General features: G+C 50.5%; 1 protein-coding gene across 1 annotated transcript in view; it reads right to left on the minus strand.

Annotated features, from left to right (window-relative positions):
• ANK1 (ankyrin 1) overlaps positions 1 to 7,005 on the minus strand; it is a 40,762-nt gene extending 33,757 nt beyond the window's left edge. The window contains exon 1 of the mRNA XM_054804744.1: positions 6,745 to 7,005. Within this exon, the coding sequence (XP_054660719.1) occupies positions 6,745 to 6,768 (24 nt within the window). The 5' untranslated portion in view covers positions 6,769 to 7,005. The remainder of the gene's footprint in view (positions 1 to 6,744) is intronic.
• Positions 7,006 to 13,822: the final 6,817 nt, after the last annotated feature.

Here is a 13,822-nt window from a genome sequence, read left to right on the forward strand (position 1 = left end):
AGCACACGCAGCCAGAGGAGGGATAGCTCAGCTCAAATGGTAAAAGCAGAAGAAATAGATCTGCAGTCATATTGCCCTTCTGATATCAGTGTGCATGTTGGGACTGTCCACCTATCACTCGGGGGGCATTTGTTCACAACAGCTCGCTTTAGGGTGTCACAGAGATCAAGACAACACTAGATTAGCCAGGGAACTGAAATATGGATTGGGTCATTGCCATCTCCCATTTCAGCAAAAGGGAGCAGCGACAGAAAAAAATGCAGAGAGCCTACGGGCACAAGATGTGCATATCAAAAAGATATACAGACATATCCCAGTCAGCACAACACCGACGTACCTAAACGCAGGCACACATACGTTGCACAGTCACCATCCACTAATAAGCACAAAGCGTAGCGTGGGCATGCTACATGCACCCCTCAGCATTTGTGCACACACGCGCATGCAGTCACTTGCTATCCATGTGCCCCAGGATACACAGCAACTGCTTCCAGGTGCAGAGACTGCCTCTACTGGTTTTCCTTTCTTTGGAGTCTGTAGTATTTCTTTCCATCCTCTTTTGCCTTCCTAGGAATTTTCCAGGAAGGAGCTATTCCAGGGGAGAAAATAAACTGCCTCACTTGCCATCGTGTACCTCTTGCACTCTTACATGGCTGCTAAATCGTACACAGAGGTGTCGTGGCCCACAGACCTGTCGTGGTCCACAGACCTGTGGTCATTCAAGCTGTGAAGTGTCAAGAGGCTGCTGTCAGCAATTCCCTGAAGGATAAGCCTCAGATCTGGACTTTTCAAAGTGCTCCAAGACCTTCTAAATTAAAAAACATAGCACAGCACATTGGACTGTGCTTCTATTCTCCTTCTCTTTCTTTTCGTTCAGGAAAAAGCTCCCCTTGTCTGCTGACAATCTAAATGTTTCCCTTTCCCTCTCCCAGCCCTGATTAGTGGCTTCCTCTCTTGCTGTTCACAGGTGTCTTCCTGCTCTCGGACCCTCACCCCACAAAGCATTACCAGCACTGGATGAATGTCCTGGCCCCTTCACCCCAACGTGAGAAGCCTGGACCCGACCAAGCCCATTGCACTGTAGCCATGACTAAGGCAATAAGCAAAGGGGAAGTTCTGCCAAACCAGAGGCTCAGGCTGGATTTCAAGGGCTGCAGTCAGAGGTTCAGTAATCCTGCTCTGTCTTCTGGCTGTAGTCGGAGTTCTGCTCTAATCTCTTCTGGCAGTGCTTCGCTTTTGCTCCCACCCAGGGAGGAGCTCCCACCAGCTCCTTCTGCACATCACTGATAAAGGAAGGGAGGGTCTCAGCATTGCCTCCTTCTGTGAAATACGGCCACATTTGTCAGGAGCCCACTCTGTACAAGCTGCTAAACGCTGCAAGTAGATGATTCCCAAGCGCAAATGAGTTCAGGGACTTGTGCTGATCTCACAGTGTTTTCTGGGACACAAAGGCAGGCAAGAAGCAAGTTGCCACACTATTCCAGACTGGCGAAAGGGACACGTGTACCCCGCTACACTGCCCTCTTTACCCTGTCTGCCCACTTGTCTCTTCTATCTGCAGGTCTTCTGCTGGAGCGCCGAGGCAGCCTGAGCAGGGACTGCAACTCCTTCGTTGTTTGTACAGCACCCAGCATGAGGAAGGGCTGAGCTGGCTTCTTGCCGAGTAGCTCCAGAGGAGGTGAAACCCCTTCACTGCGAGGATGTGCACACAGGTCTGTAGGACTGCCTGCGAATGTGTCCTGCTACGGACAGGGCCAAAGATGCCAAAAGAAAGGGACTGGGTGCCCTTTCCAAGAAGTCTCTGGCTCCAGCAGTCCCTGGAGAGCAGCCCTGCCCACACCGCACGACCACCAGGCCACAGCGCAGTCAGGTGAAGGGCAGTACACCCAGCCAGAGGCTGCTAGCATCCAGTAGACCTTCTCACTGCCTGCAGAAACAAAGTACTTTCACGCTTGAAACCAGCCGATTCCCTGCTCCACTGGAAGAGCTGCAAGGACTAGTTTCAGAGATGAAAGAGTAGGGGAGCTTGCGGTCACTGTGAGGTTTTTTTTTTTTTTAAATGGGCTGTATTCTGTATTTTCTTTGCTCTCTACCCAGAGGTATCACACAGCCAGAGCTGCCCTGCAGTTGAAACATGCAGTGCTACAGGGAATTCCCAGAGCCTCTATTCTCAGTCACATCATTCAGCCCCTGCCATTCCCCTTCCCTGGTCTCTGCCGTGTATCTTCAGAGTCTCTGGTCTCACTTGAAGAACAGTGCTGCTCTTGCACCAGAGAAGAGGAATTGCAATGCAGACTTTCAAATAACAAATTACTTCCCATGCCTTGGGGAGCAAAACGCTCTCTGCCAAACGGTAGTGAGACCCAGTGGCCAGGAACTTGGGGTCTGCTCTGCTGCTGAACCGCATGGCTGATGCCTGCATGGGAAGAGAGGGAAGCTGGCTGTGTGGTGGTTTTGCCCTGGTCCCTGCACACCAGAGGCAGATGGATGCAGACCAGGGCCATGTACACCATCCTTGGGGCAGGGACCCTCCTGCCAGCCCTGGCACTCATTCAGTTTTGTTTCTTCCAGGCCTAGCTACTGGAAAACATTGCCACTGAGGAGCAGCAGGCTTTACTGCACGAAAAGCTTCCTAGGGCTGCTCTGTAGCAAAGATCTTGAAAGCAATTACACCCAATTACACCACTACACAGGTTTCTTGCTGTCTCACGAGTTTTGCCACTAATGATAACTCTGCATCTTCAAATTTGTTTGTCTCTTTTGTATTCTTTGGAAGCCATGTGCTCCTTCCAGCAGAGCTCCTGCTCTACACACTGCAGGCATCTGTTTGCAGCTCCATTGTTCTAATACTTTCTCAAACCCCCTTATCAGGAGCAACATGTGCCACCCTTTCTCTGGGATATGTCAGGAGCAAAGTCAGCTGAGGCATCTTGCAAGCTGGGATGTGCAAACTGTGTGAACAGCAGAGAAATGACAACAGGAGGGCCACAATCTCTTCCAAGAGTCATGTGCTGCTGCTAAGGGGACGGCACAGTTATACACTGGCCTTACTTGGGGGAGGCAGCAGTGGCTTTTGGCCCTTCCAAGCAGACACGCTTCCTCCTGTCCGTGGCCAGTCTGCCAGTAAACAGGGGGAGATGGAGGCAGACGGACGGGCTCATGGAGCAGAGGACAGAGGAGGTCCAGCAAGGAAACACCTGGCGGGGTTGGGCAGCACACAATCACCCCAACAACCAACGAGCCCCAGAATCGGCAGTGAGGTGCAAACCTGAATCCTGGCGCCAAAGCCATGTATCGCTGTGGGTATCCTACCTAGACGGTGCAGAAGGGTCCAACTCACACCTAGGACGTCATCCAGTCACTTCCAGTTGCCAGTGCCAGGGTGCTGGAACCTAAGGTCAGCGCTGCCAGCTGGGGAGGTAGCGCAATAAACCATGCAACAGCCCTTGACATTTGCTTTGACGTTTCTTTGCTCATGTGGGCTTGTGTCCGGTAGTGGGCATGATCCTCACCTTTGAACCATTATTTCCAGCAGAGACAGCTAAACCTTACATCAGTGTAGTGGTTTACTACTAAGCAATTGAGCTTAATTACTATTAAGTTACTATCAAGCAAGATTCCTCTGGAGCCAGAGCTCATTTGGACCTCGCTGTCCTGCAGACATTAAGTGCCCAGGTCTGCAGGTAGATCCTTTCTCATCAGATGAGAAGAATATGTCAGTCCTGGAAACACACAAAACCAGCTGCTAAGATTAAGACCAGTCAAAGATGGCAGCTAGGGTCTCTCTAAGATGATCAGGGAAGATCAGGAAATGCCCAGAAACAGAAATCCCACTGTCCGCCTTACAGGAACTTTGTCTCCTATCTGCATTCACAGAAACTTGACACTCCCAGTGGTCCCTGCAGTGGAAACCAAAGCTACTGGCAGGTTTCTGCCTTCTGAGCAGAAGACAGCATTCAGCAGAGCACAGCATCTCCAGAGAGGCCATAGTAGCAAAGCCTCAGGCAGGCAGCCAGCGGAGCACAGAGAACAGGCTACCAGGCACATACAGCAAACCCAGATGAAAGAGAAAAGCAAAAGCATCGGGAAAATTCATCAGAAAAAAGGATAAATCCATATGCCCAAATTCTATTCTCTCATCATCCTCATCCCTGCCCACATGATTTAAGACAGATAAATCCATATGCCCAAGTTCTATTCTCTAGTGATCCTCACCTCTGCCCGCATGATTTAGGACAGGTCCGCAGATCTTAATAGGACTGATGAGAGTCAAAGCACAAGAGGTCATCTCTGGAAGGCATCTGCCAAGCGAGTTTGTTCTCATGTCGTGCACCGGCTTGAGTAAACCCTTTGCCCATGCTCCTTTCTGCTGAGTGGAGATTTCACAATAGCCCCAGGCCTCCCCAAGGCACGTACCACAGAGGCCGATGGTTTATATGCCCAGCAGAGATCCCCAGACCAGAATGCAAGGGGGAGCCCAACCATCCTGCAGCAGGTGAACGGGAGCACGCGGGAAATGAAAAATCTGCTCGTGTTCCTGCGGCAAGGAGCAGTTAGAGCTGGACGAGAACTCAGCACAACTGGCAGAGAAGAAATCTCAAAGCAAATCAAGGAGGGCCCCCGGCAGGTTTGCGGGAAGGAAGGCAACTTGGTAATTAGAGTTTTGAAAGTACTGAACTGAGGGGGCAAGTTTTCAGGTGCAGGCACCAGCCTGGCCCCTCCATAATGCGTAATCCTCCATCATTACATAATCACGAGTAACTAGCTTTCGGAAAGCCCATTTCTATGCACTCTTAACAGGAGATGTAGTTCTGGACTGTGACTGGTGGTGCAGTTTGAGGCCGAAGTTAACCCAGTCCCTGCTGAGCATATTCAGATGCAGACAGCATCTGCGTTGCCATTTGGCTCCTTCCTTCCCCCCCCTCCCCCCCGGTCCCCTGTGCGAGCTGCTGAAGCTGGAACAGGTTCAGGACTGTGAGGAGGGTGGATATCAGAAACAGCTTAATCTGCATCGAGCAAGGACTTGGGAGCTGCCCCTGCACAGCAGACTGATCCTTCTGATACGGACCTCCTGGTGCTACAACCTACAGCTCTATAAAAGCTTGCCTCTGTCAGTTCCCACCTGCTACTAATGGATTTTCTAAGTAGTAGCATCGAGATCTTGTTCTGTCATTTGCAAACCATCACTTCCCCAATGAAATACAGTGCTGTGTCCAGCAGCAACGAGTGGAGAGAGGAACAGGGGCTGGTCCAGAGGTCTGAACAGGGAGCTGGAGCCCCAAACATTGTTCCTTTCACACAGAGCCAAAGCAAGGCAAGAACTAACACAGCTACTGCTGCTGCCAGCTGAGGCCACACGCTCTCAGGGGAAAGCTGTCTCTCTCCTTTGATGTTAGCAGGAGTCTCTGCTCTCTGCACATCCTGAAAAAGGAAAGCTATTTTTACCTCACCAGAAAATATATAGACTGTGACTGAAGACAATACACAAGAGCTTTTTGCTCAGGCACTACACCTCTTCTAACAACATAACAGGGTTTACAGCTGCTGAGAGAGATGCAGCAGCACTGTAACTGCCTTTTCTCTCCTACCTTCCTAATGCACTTCCTTCCTTGGACCATGGCATGGTTCAGGCAGGTGTATGCGATGAACACTGCGGAATTGAGAGGGCTCTAGCAGGTTGCCAGTGCAAGGAGACGTGCTCTGAGCCTGTCTGATGCAAGCCAGGGACTGAGGCACACCTTGCAGACCAGCCTCCAGCCTGCCCTGGGCTCTGGGCAGTGCCCTCGCACTCAGGAGATGTGCTGGAGTCCAGACCATGCCATCAGGGTCTGCCTCAGCGCCTTATGGAGAAGCTTCCTTCTCTTTTCTAGTGATGCTTATAAACTGCTCCTAATTTCTGCAGTCTGTTCTGACTCATTCTCTACCTCTGCTTCAGCAGGGTTAGTCCACACCTGCTTTGCTTGCCTGCACAAGCAAAAGCGCTGAGAAAGGGGCTTTCTGCTGGGATCTGCACGCCGCAAGGAATCGCAGTACAGTCCCTGCGCCATGGCTGCAATAGATTTACTGCTAGCAGCGTTCAGCCAGGCTGGTCTGGCCAGCGCTCAGGGTGCAGCCTCCGGAAGCCATGCAGGGAAGAAAGCATTGACAGGAAAGCACCTGAAGCACAGGCCTGGCAATATATCTCTGCCAGCTGATCCCTGGCGAGGACATGCAAGCAAAGCCATAGCAGCACAGCCACCTGCTCCTTAGCAGAGCTAGTGCAGCTCTGTGCCTAGAAAGAAACGTCATCCTGTGCGCCTGTCCCAGAGCTTCGGGTGAGGAAAATAAGAAAGGTGATAACACAGAAATCAACATTTACCTTTACAATAGTGCAAAAAAACCCAACACTTGGGGGCACCTCCCCTCTGCCAACAAAGCAGTGGTGAGAAGGACGAGGCGAGTACAGCACCAGGGGGACCTAGCCATTCTGGATTCAATGCCAGGCTCTGCCACTGGCTCCCAGCATGACCTTAGGCGAGTTCCCAGTGACCTAAGAAGGGCAGCAAACCTTTCCTGCCATTCTATGCTCCATTTAGCGGCAATCTTTTGGGGACAAGAGCCGCTTTCTCTGGACCAGACTTAAGTCCACGTTACTGGCCAGGATATACCTAAACTACCGCGTGCAAACCAACACCCTGAGAACTGACCTGATTCCTCTCCCCCTCGTGCTGCCCAGCGAGCCCCTTACCATGCCCAAGTACTCACCCTCAAGCAATACAGGCATGGCATCGCTGCAGGAGAAAGTCAGCTCACCCTGGACAGCCAGGGTCTGCAGCTCTGATCAGCCCACCTGCACTGAATGCTGCAGCCAAACCAAGTGTGAGCAGCCAGTCTGGAAGAGGTTTATCAGCAGCGGGACTGCACCCTATCACCACTCACACTTGCCTGCCTGCATGTCGGCACAACAGGGAGGCTCCTGCCTGGCGTCTGGAGATTACAGGTTGTCCAACGTCAGGGGCTTGGAGAGAGCTGCCAGGCTGGACACGAAGTGTTTAGTGAGCGTCATGCCTGAGGCACACTTCATAAACACATCTGTGAGCTATAAACAAGGTGGAGCTCACGTGCATGAACCCTGCTCTTCAAACAGCACAAGGGAAGATGAAACTTCAGAAATACAAAGCAAAATGAAACAGCTCTGTGGCCAGAACCACAGTGTCTCTTGGTTTGTGCTGCACACAGCAGGCTGGGCCAGAGGCAGTTAGCAGAAGACCCCAGATTGTTCACCAGTCTCTGCAGACCTTGGCTGGGCACAGTCCCAAATGAAGGACACCGAGAGGGAACTGAAGTGGCAAATGAGGTCTAGTGACAGCAGCTCCAGGCCCTTTGCAGGGCCTGGAGCCTACTGCAATACAATGAACGCGCCCCTTCCCCCCTTCTACCTGCACAGCAGACTCCTGCTCCAGCATCCCTTCAGGAGATCCTTGCTTGCAGCAAGAAGGCAAGGGGTCCACAGTGGTTGGTGCATGCCCTCTCTGAAAGACACGCAAGGGAGTCACACCAATTGTTCAAAGGAACAGACCTCCTGGAGACCACTCCCGTCCCACCCTCTCCTCGTGCTCAGGCTCAGGGCAACACACTGCAGAGCGATGCTCCCCTGGCACTCCTGGCTGGCGGGGGTCATCCCTCTGCTAGTGCTTTGCTAACCCCATCTTGGATCCAGATGCTAAACTGAGACCATCTTGACAAAGCACTGGGGGACTGCAGGGGAGCCACATGGCTTGGTTTCTATTTCTAGCTACCATTCACCTCTCCCTTTTCGTCAATTAGAGGTTCAAGACGGCCAAGGCACTGAGGCCAAACCGGGGAATGCAAGGCCATGAAGCAATCAGACCTGGAAAGGCCTGGGCAGCCTGCAGATAAATGTGGCTTGGGACACTTGGAGCTTCAGGGAGAAAAAAAACACAGCAGCTCTGCCAGCTGTATCTCCCTAGGGAATTCCTATAAAACAGCCCAGCCCACCACTGGGAAAGCTTATATCAGCTGAGAGGCAGGAAAAGTAGATCAAGAGAACCTGTTAGGATGGAAAAATGCTTTGCATTACACAGCAATTGAGATTTTTATACTGAGCAAAGGCCACGCTGAAGCATTAGAGCAAAGCAGGGTCCTTACCTCAGTCTAAGGAAAACACCTTCCCCTTGTCCAGTGCAATTCAGCACCTCCCTGGAAGTCTGGGATCCCTCTGGTATTTAAGCTATTATAGACTCCCCCTCCAATTCAGGTAGAGCTCTAATATTAAATGTCAAAAGGATGGGCACTGCGACTGCTGGCTGGCACGCTACCTTTGCTCTAAAATGTGTTTCTGCTCTGAACCTACAGAGCAACATCATCAACGTCTCAGATCCTGGTTTGTTTGGGTTTTTTTCCCTGCATAACTGCATGTCATGAATGCAAATACGAGTCCTCTGCACCCTGAAGACAGGACCTCACCAGCCAGAGCTTTTGAGCATATTCAAAGTTGCTGCCTCAGCATAATGCAAACTTTCTCCTGGTCCTGCAGCCACCAGCGTAACACAAACACTTGACAAAGCCCTAGAAACAAGACCCATGCCCTCCAATCCATTTGGGGTCACCTCCTACCACACCTCAGGGAAAAGCAGCGTAGAAGTGCCTGTGAGATTGCTCCACCTGTTTGCTGAATGGGTGCCCCCCCCCCCCCGCTTCTGTTGCAAAAGTTCTCTCAAGCAGGGACTAGGGTTTAGCGTTGATTTGTGCAATCTCTGGCACCAGTGAGCACCAGCAGCGGTGGCTTTCACAAACCCGTTACAGGCAAACTCAGGGATGGGATAATCTCTGGGGAGGTGAACCCTTCGGCTGCAAGGGATGAGCGGTCTCAGACTGGCTCAGTCCTACAGATTTCTAGCTATCCAGTGATTCCACATCCTCCCCACGAAGGTGGAGAGGTGAGCCCTGCACAGTGCAGGAGGGGACATGGTGCTCACCTTTTGGCTCCAGCCCGGGATTCCCTCATGCACATCATATGCCCGCAGCCACAGCATGGCTGAGGGAGAGAAACCCTGTGACTCTGTGGAGAGCTGGAAATAGCTGTGGTTAGCATGGGGTACTGTAATGGTAACCGCAAGGTGCTTTGGCGCATGCCTACAGGCCACGCGGTGGCCGGTAAGAAGGAACTGCCCCAGGTCCCCATCACCGAGGCAGAGCCTTTCTGCAGCCACGAGAAATGAGAAAAGTGCCAAAATTCAAGAGCCCCTGACAGGGATGTTTGCAGGTCAGAGTTCCTCCAAGGGACAGAGAGACATTACCACAAGGCACAGTCCCAGCAAGTCTGGCCAAGCCATGAAGCCTTCGCTCCGACACCTGGAGTTTTGTCTGCAAACAGCCCTCCAGTGACTTCTGATACCTCAGAGGAGGTGCTTGGAGGCACCGAGAGCTCAGGTCACCGAGGTGCCCCAGGCTGTCAGTGACATCCACATGGGCTGGCAGGTACTGGACTGTAGCAGACCCATGGGCATATCACAGGGCACTAGATCATAGAATCATTAAGGTTGGAAAAGACCTCTAAGATCATCAAGTCCAACCGTCAACCCAACACCACCATGTCAACTAAACCATGTCCCGAAGTGCCACGTCCACACATTTTTTGAACACCTCCAGGGATGGTGACTCCACCACCTCTCTGGGGAACCTGTTCCAATACCTGGCCACCCTTTCAGTGAAGAAATTTCTCCTAATATCCAATCTAATATTTGTCTTGAGGCAACTGTATGGAGCTCACAGGGTTAACTCTACTATCAGCCACATTTATGTAGCTCTGGAAGTGAAGGCGATTGCAGGAGCATGAGTGAACAGGGTCCTGTGAGGTGGCAGGTATGTGCCTGCTTCCTCCCTTCCCTGAAGAAGGGGGAGAACAGAGCACTTTGCCTCGAAGCATGTAATACGCTTCTAATAACCATTTCTTTCCTTGGCTGTTTGTGGAGCTGGTGCAGGCTCTATCTCTAAGGGAACTGGTCTCTGCTACTTTAACCGCTGTCCCTTGTTAATCGTATTTTTCTGAACATTTCCCACTGATCCCTCTACTAGGTCTCATTCGCTCATTACCACCTCACCTGAGGCATCTCTGAAGTTCCCCTTATCAAACTGCAGACAGGCGAGTTGCATACATCAGTGCTGAAAACTAAGATGCTAGAGCAACTTGCTTTACTAGCAGTTTGTCACTGTTATCTTGCCTGTTATCCCTAACAGTAACATTTTTGACATAGCTTGCAGTTCTGGAGAAGCCAACAGTATGGGCACAATCCTTTCTGAGAAATCAGAGCCTGGGAGAGCTTGAAAAATAACAAATACAGCTCTAATAAATTAATAGCTCTTAATCCCAAGAGCTCTTTCCATTTCCATGAAAATATCTCAAAAGACTAAGGTCTCTGGCAGTTCCTTAACACTTACCTGTTTCCAGACCCTGAACTGACATTGGCTGGGTTGCTCATTCCCTAAGATTTTATCCTGTGTCCCCCCAAGTGACATCTGAGCATACGAATGTCCCCTTAAAGGCCTCCGAGATTGTACGGGTCAGTGTCATGTTGCATCCACAAAAGCTAATAGTTAAAAATGGAGCTCTGCAGAGGGAAATGCTTTACAATGGACACAACAGGAATACTCTCTTAGAAAGAGCAAACTCGTGTTGAGAAAAAGTGGCCAAGAGTTACAGCCAGTAATAGCTGTCAACTCCCACGTAAGCCAGTGTGCACCCCCGTGGGCTTCAGGGGATTTTTGCAAACCAGGGTTCCAGTATTATCTTAAGTGCTGTTCTCTGGATGCTATAATATCTATCATACCCACAGGAAAAATAATTTCTCCCTCTGCTGTCCCGAGATGGCTCCTGGGACGAGACTCAGCGGCCCTGGTGCCTCAGTGCCACCGCATCCGGGCTTACACCTGAGAGAAAAACACTGAATTCCAGCAGCAACTGCAGACAGAGTCAGTGGGGCGGAGAGAAGCTCTCTGTCAGAAATTGAGAAGGAAGAGGAGGTCTCGAAAGAAAACTGCTCCTTCAGCTACAAAGAGTTTTGTTTTTTCAAGATACAAAGTTCTGCCTTTGACCTTTGGAGAAACTCTTCATCTGCAGTATGATGTAGCTGTGAAGGAATGCAAGGCTCCTTCCTCTGTGTTGTTATCCTCCATGTAACTAGAGAAGCGATCTCCCAGCACCAGACACTTTGCTGGCCTCTGCGAGCCTGTCCTCAGCTGTTCTTTTCCTTTCATTTAAGGGACTAGGGAGTGTGGTGTGTGCAGCAGAGAACCTTAAACACGCTACCTCGGAGAAGGGTAAATAACTTTCTTTAACAGCGGGCTTCGATATTCTGAGGAAACTACGTGTGCTTTTGCTCAGGGAATGAAGTGCAGCCCTTCCTGCATTCAGCAGTTTGAGAAACCATGCCAGGACGGGTCCAGGGCTGAAGTCACTGAAGGAGAGCTGCTCCTCTCTGAGCTCCCTGTGCCCTCCTTGTGCAAGGACAAGGGTACATTAGGGGTTCACCTTACCCCAGCTCGTCCCCTTTCTGCTTACAGAGGAAAACACTCCCTGTGTTCCTGTCGCCTGCTGAGGCTCCAAGGAGCAGCCAGGCTCCCTGATTCCGGTCAACAAGCTGTTATCTTAGGAAACGTGAATGCAATTTAAAAGCTGAGTCAGCAACAGCAGCTGAATAATTTAAGTCCTTAGCAATTCCGCTACTGCTGCCCAGCCATGGATAACAGAAGGTACTCAGATTCACGCAAGGAGAGAGCTGGGATGAAAAACAGTGCCGCTGCCAGGCTGCTTCCTCCTGTTAAGAGAGGACGGCAGTGATGTAGGCATAAATAAGCAGATAACAATGCTCTGCAGTGCTGAACGAGACACTCTGCTGCTCAGGGCCGGCAGTCCTCCAAGCACAGCGAGGCTGAAGCTTGCTTTCCTGTGGCATTTGTGGTTTCTGGCACAGTGAGCCATAATTTCACAGGAGGTCCGTAGGAGCTGCTAGTGCCTCACCTCTCAGATGGCTAATCCCTCAGCTTCCAAAGCGCTGGAATCATCAGCTTTAAGCAACTGAGGAAGCACGTGAAAGGTCCACACCAACACCTGCTCTTCGGCTTTCTGTCAGAAGAGGAGCTACGCAATGTTATGTGGTGGGAGAGGGGCAAAGATTTGCTATGCACAGATTTTCCAGCCCCTTGCTCTCTCCCTAGTTGTCTCTCCATCTCCTTTATTGGGGGGGGGGGGGGGGGGGAGGGAAGGGAGCAATTTACAAGTACTTCTCCCCAAATTAGTCTAAAAACCAGCACCAGAAGCATGGGACATATGAAAACTTGCAAGAAATCCAGTGGACTGGGTTTGCAAAGCTCAGCAGCTAATAGACATAAGAAATCTCTCCCCGTCATACCCCTGATCTAAGAAACCGTTTCATGGTCATCCATCCAGAACTATTTGAGCTGTGAGATTCCCAAAGGAAAGCCAGAAATACAAATTGAATAGATGTTCTTCAGGCTGTGTTTCTTGAAATGTGCACTGTTGCCTCCAAAGGCATGATTTTGGAGATGAAGCAGTTTGCTCTCTTACTCCAAGAGACAGCTGCCTTGTGCCAGCATAACCACAGTTTAATTCCTGGAGAGGAAGCAGTCTGAGCCGAAATTCGGGATGTTTAGGCAGCCCTTTGCCCCTCCCTGCACGCGTACTGAGCAGACAGACAGCTTCATCGCATGTGTCTCTCTGGCATCTTATGACATGAGTCATAAGGTGTTCTTTTTGATCATCATTTGGATGAGCCAGGCAATGCAACTGAAAATTTCATCACACTGATTTATCTTATTTATACTCATTCAGGCACAAAAACTCAGGAAGTCAGATTCACAGAGTAAAGACATGAAAGACTTGCAGAGCTCCCAAAGGAAAGGAATATTCATGGCCCGTTGTTTATGCTATGGCTTAGTTCTGTGCTATCCTGGCTGCAAAGATTTCTGCACAGACAGAAAGTGTTCAGCAACCTCTGCATCCAGCTTTCCTATCCAGCAGACCAGAAGACATCTCACCCACAGGATTAACATCCACTGCTTTTCCTCCTGTTAGAGACCAGGCAGTTCCGAGAGCAAAAAGCATCACTTAACTCAGCCTGAATCTGAAAACTCTCAGTTCTGGGAACTCGGGAGTTTGGCATTATGCCCATAATATGGGCCAAGGGCAAATCACTTCTTAATTACTGCTTATGGTGCAGATTTCTGCGTTCACTCAGGCAGGTACCAATCTGAAAGATATAACGAGACCTTTATCAAGCTGCAATTAATCCGTACCAGCTATTGATCCTCTTGGATCCACTGGTCCTGCTGTAGCTGCAAGATTACAGATCCACTGAGATGCCTAAATGTTATGCCTGTTTGGGGATCTCAAGATGGAGAGATATCCAGCACTTGGCTGTAGTGCATGCCTGGAGGCAGTGCAGACTGACCTCCTGCGAGAGCAGATGAATGCATAGTCCCCACCTGGCAGGCTGCACTCTGCTTCTCTTGGAAAGAAATCTTCTGCTCTGCTGCTGAGCATCGAGCAGGAGGGCAAGAACTCAGATCCCACCCCACACTGCCAATGTACTTTTATTCTCAGCAATCACCTGCTCTCTGAGGTCTGCAACGTACCTAGGTGCCACGGTCTGTACCAAGATCGTCTTGCTGAGTCGTGTTAGTTCAGGCAGTTCGACAAGAACTTAGAAACTATTTATGTAAACCTCTTCAGATTTGTCAGAATATTTTCTTCTGGGCTTGGACCCACAAGAAAAGCCTTCAACCTCCAGGCACTCTGTGCGGT

Source organism: Grus americana, chromosome 26 (assembly GCF_028858705.1).
Source record: "Grus americana isolate bGruAme1 chromosome 26, bGruAme1.mat, whole genome shotgun sequence".
Taxonomy (NCBI): Eukaryota; Metazoa; Chordata; class Aves; order Gruiformes; family Gruidae; genus Grus; species Grus americana.